The sequence below is a fragment of the Tribolium madens genome, unplaced genomic scaffold (assembly GCF_015345945.1).
Source record: "Tribolium madens isolate multiple individuals breed KSU strain unplaced genomic scaffold, Tmad_KSU_1.1 Scaffold_11;HRSCAF=98;Tcas5.2_LG3b, whole genome shotgun sequence".
Taxonomy (NCBI): Eukaryota; Metazoa; Arthropoda; class Insecta; order Coleoptera; family Tenebrionidae; genus Tribolium; species Tribolium madens.
The window spans coordinates 7,535,108-7,538,134 of NW_025400975.1; the positions used below are offsets into that span (position 1 = coordinate 7,535,108).

General features: G+C 29.9%; 1 protein-coding gene across 1 annotated transcript in view; it reads left to right on the forward strand.

The window, feature by feature from the left end:
* LOC123004263 (transcription factor SOX-9-like) overlaps positions 1–3,027 on the forward strand; it is an 18,009-nt gene that overhangs the window by 7,316 nt on the left and 7,666 nt on the right. The window contains exon 2 of the mRNA XM_044397441.1: positions 668–814. Within this exon, the coding sequence (XP_044253376.1) occupies positions 668–814 (147 nt within the window). The remainder of the gene's footprint in view (positions 1–667; positions 815–3,027) is intronic.

Genomic DNA, 3,027 nt, shown 5'->3' on the forward strand with positions numbered 1-3,027 from the left:
GAATTTTTTTTGGAATTTAATCAGAAATTGCTTGGAATTATTGAAATTATCTTTAGATTATTTGGAATTACTGTATTTTCAATTTTTTATTATTAATATATTTTTTTTCTCTTATTATATATTTTTTTATTATTTTGGGGTTGAGTTGAATAGCCTTCGGCGAGACTTCGTCCCACAGAGTTTTATTTTACTTCTTCTTGGATCTTCTCACCTGAGGATGACCACTTTGTGGTCGAAACGCGTTGTGCTATTAAAATAAAAGTTTGGTGTGACGGGCTAATCGTGTTTTTGTTCAGAGTTTTATTTGTCATTTTATCTATTTTTTTTACAATAAAGGCCTATTGATAGGTACTTGAGGGCGCTGCGTGAGCGGTAAATTTCAAGGACACTTATATGTGTAATTTCTTTTCAAAATTAAGTTGAATTTCTTATAACTATTTAATTTGGAATTACAGGAATTATTTTGGAATTACGGAAATTAAGTTTGAATTACAGGAATTACAGGAACAAAAAATGAAATTACGATGGACTCTATTGGAATTACTGGAATTTCGGTGGAATTTTTTGGAATTGGAATTAGTTGTACACATTTTTTTAAGTCAACGGCTCCAGATTATTCTGTTTATTCTCTTTATTTTATTTTTTTTACAAATTTTTTTTTTTTCAGAGCTGCTTCTGATAAGCGAAAACTGCATGTGAAACGTCCCATGAACGCCTTCATGGTGTGGGCCCAAGCCGCCAGACGGAAATTAGCTGACCAATATCCACAACTCCACAATGCGGAACTGTCAAAAACACTTGGCAAGTTATGGAGGTGGGCTATATTTGTTAGTTATTCTATTAATATAAACTGTTGTTTTTTCCATCAACTATCCAAGAACTGTCTCTTGACTTAAAACATCTTGCTCACAAAAACTCACTCCACCCATGCATTAAGTCTCTAAGAGTGATTGACTTAAAAAAGTGCGAAAATACATGTGTCCCATTTAAAAAATGCTAGATTTGGTGTTTTTAACCGACATAAGTGTATGAAACGGAAATTGTTGAATGATGGTTTTTCGTAATTTGATTTTTTTACCAAAGTTGTCAATCTTCATATCTGGAAAGGTCAAGTTATAGTTACCCTGGCCAGATGCGTCCTGTTTGACGGTCAATGATCGACTCTGCTGACTTTCAGTTGCCTTATCTCATACAATATCCTCTGCCTTATTGTGATAACAATTCATTCATGTTATCGCATTTATTTCATGAATGAACGTGTTACGCACTATACACTCACATGTAATTTTTCTAGAAAATTTACTCACTGTATTCATTTTTTCTACTCAAATAATGCATTGTGTTCACATCGTTTACACAAACTATTTGCATTTGTAAATAACAATTGCGCAAATAAAATAAAATTAAAACACTTTATCTTACTTTACTTTACTTTTACCATGACATTTACACTACTAACTGCTCTAGTTAGATCAATAAATGATGATAAATGATTATTTTGTTCATTTACTTGCTCACTGCGTTCGGCAAAATAAACATTTAGCTTCGCCACATAAACTATCACTTTTACTCCTAATAACATAATATACTATTTTTTAATCTGACGTCTGTAGATTCTTTTGTGATTTGAACTACAGATGACTTCACTTATAATTCCATTAATAAACAAAACATAAATCTGAAGAGATTTTTCTTTATGGATTTAACAATGCTAGATATCTCTTATGCCAATGGTTTATTTATAGATATCTACATTAAATTTTTATAATTGGGTATGTGAATAACAAAAACAAGAAACTGAATTCTTTGGATAAATAATTAGAAACAAGTCTGAATATTACTACACCAGATTTTCATTAATTTCTTTCTTTTTCTTGTAATTAAATTAATGTGAAGCTTGTCTGAAGATCCATCTGTTGTCGAGATTATACCTATATGATATCTGTCTAGTAAAGGAATAGTCGTAATTGAAACCTAATGCGCTCCAGATCCATAATTAAATTAGATTCATTTCTGCGATTCTCAGAAATGTTTGCTTATTTCATATTTGCAAACACATGAAAAGATAAACAAACCAAGTGACTAATAATTGTATTTTATGGCCAAAAAGGGCAAAGATCAGGGGCAGATAATGAGCAGAATAAGCAAATTCAAGCATGAGAAACTCAATTTCAAATATCAGCACTCTAAAATAATACCCAAATAAAACAAATACAACTAATAAAATATGTAGTTTAAACCGAAATTTTGAAATTCTTGTTTGAATCCTGAGTAGTAAGAAAAAATCACATCTAGACCTGGTCCTCGTAATTTTTTTTTAAACACCTGATACAATATGTGCTCCTTTTTGCAAGGAGTAGTAACATCAATTAATAATATTTTTACAGAAAAACTAAATAAAAAATAAATAATACAGAAAAAATAAATAAGAGTAAAAGAGTTTTATCAGTTTTAGAAACTTTATTCTTTTGAACAAAATTATCATTCAACATTATAAATACAGTTCGACAAATAGAGATAATCTGTTACATGACCGGAAATGAGAAATCTAGATCGATCTTTTATCTTTCTGCTACAAGGATGAATCTTTTGTGATTTGCCGATGTTTAGTTTTTAAGCGTTGAATATCCTCCAGGGTACTGTCCCATTATCAAATCTAAAGTTCCGGAATGATAATTAATAAAGAGTGACAAGTGTTAAAAATAATCTTCTGAGATCAATATAAGTCTCACAGAAAACAACTTTCTACAATACTTGCCAATCTGAAAAAAAAAAATTGAGAAAATCTGAACAATTTTGAAAAAAAAAACTTGGATGTACCTGAAAATTATTGAGAGTTTTGTCAAAAAGAGTGACAAGTGTTTTAAAAATAATCTTCTGAGATCAATATAAGTCTCACAGAAAACAACTTGCTACAATACTTGTCAATTTGAAAAAAAAATTGAGAAAATCTGAGCAACAATTTTGAAAAAAAAAACTTGGATGTACCTGAAAATTATTGAGAGTTTTGTCAAAAAGAGTGACAAG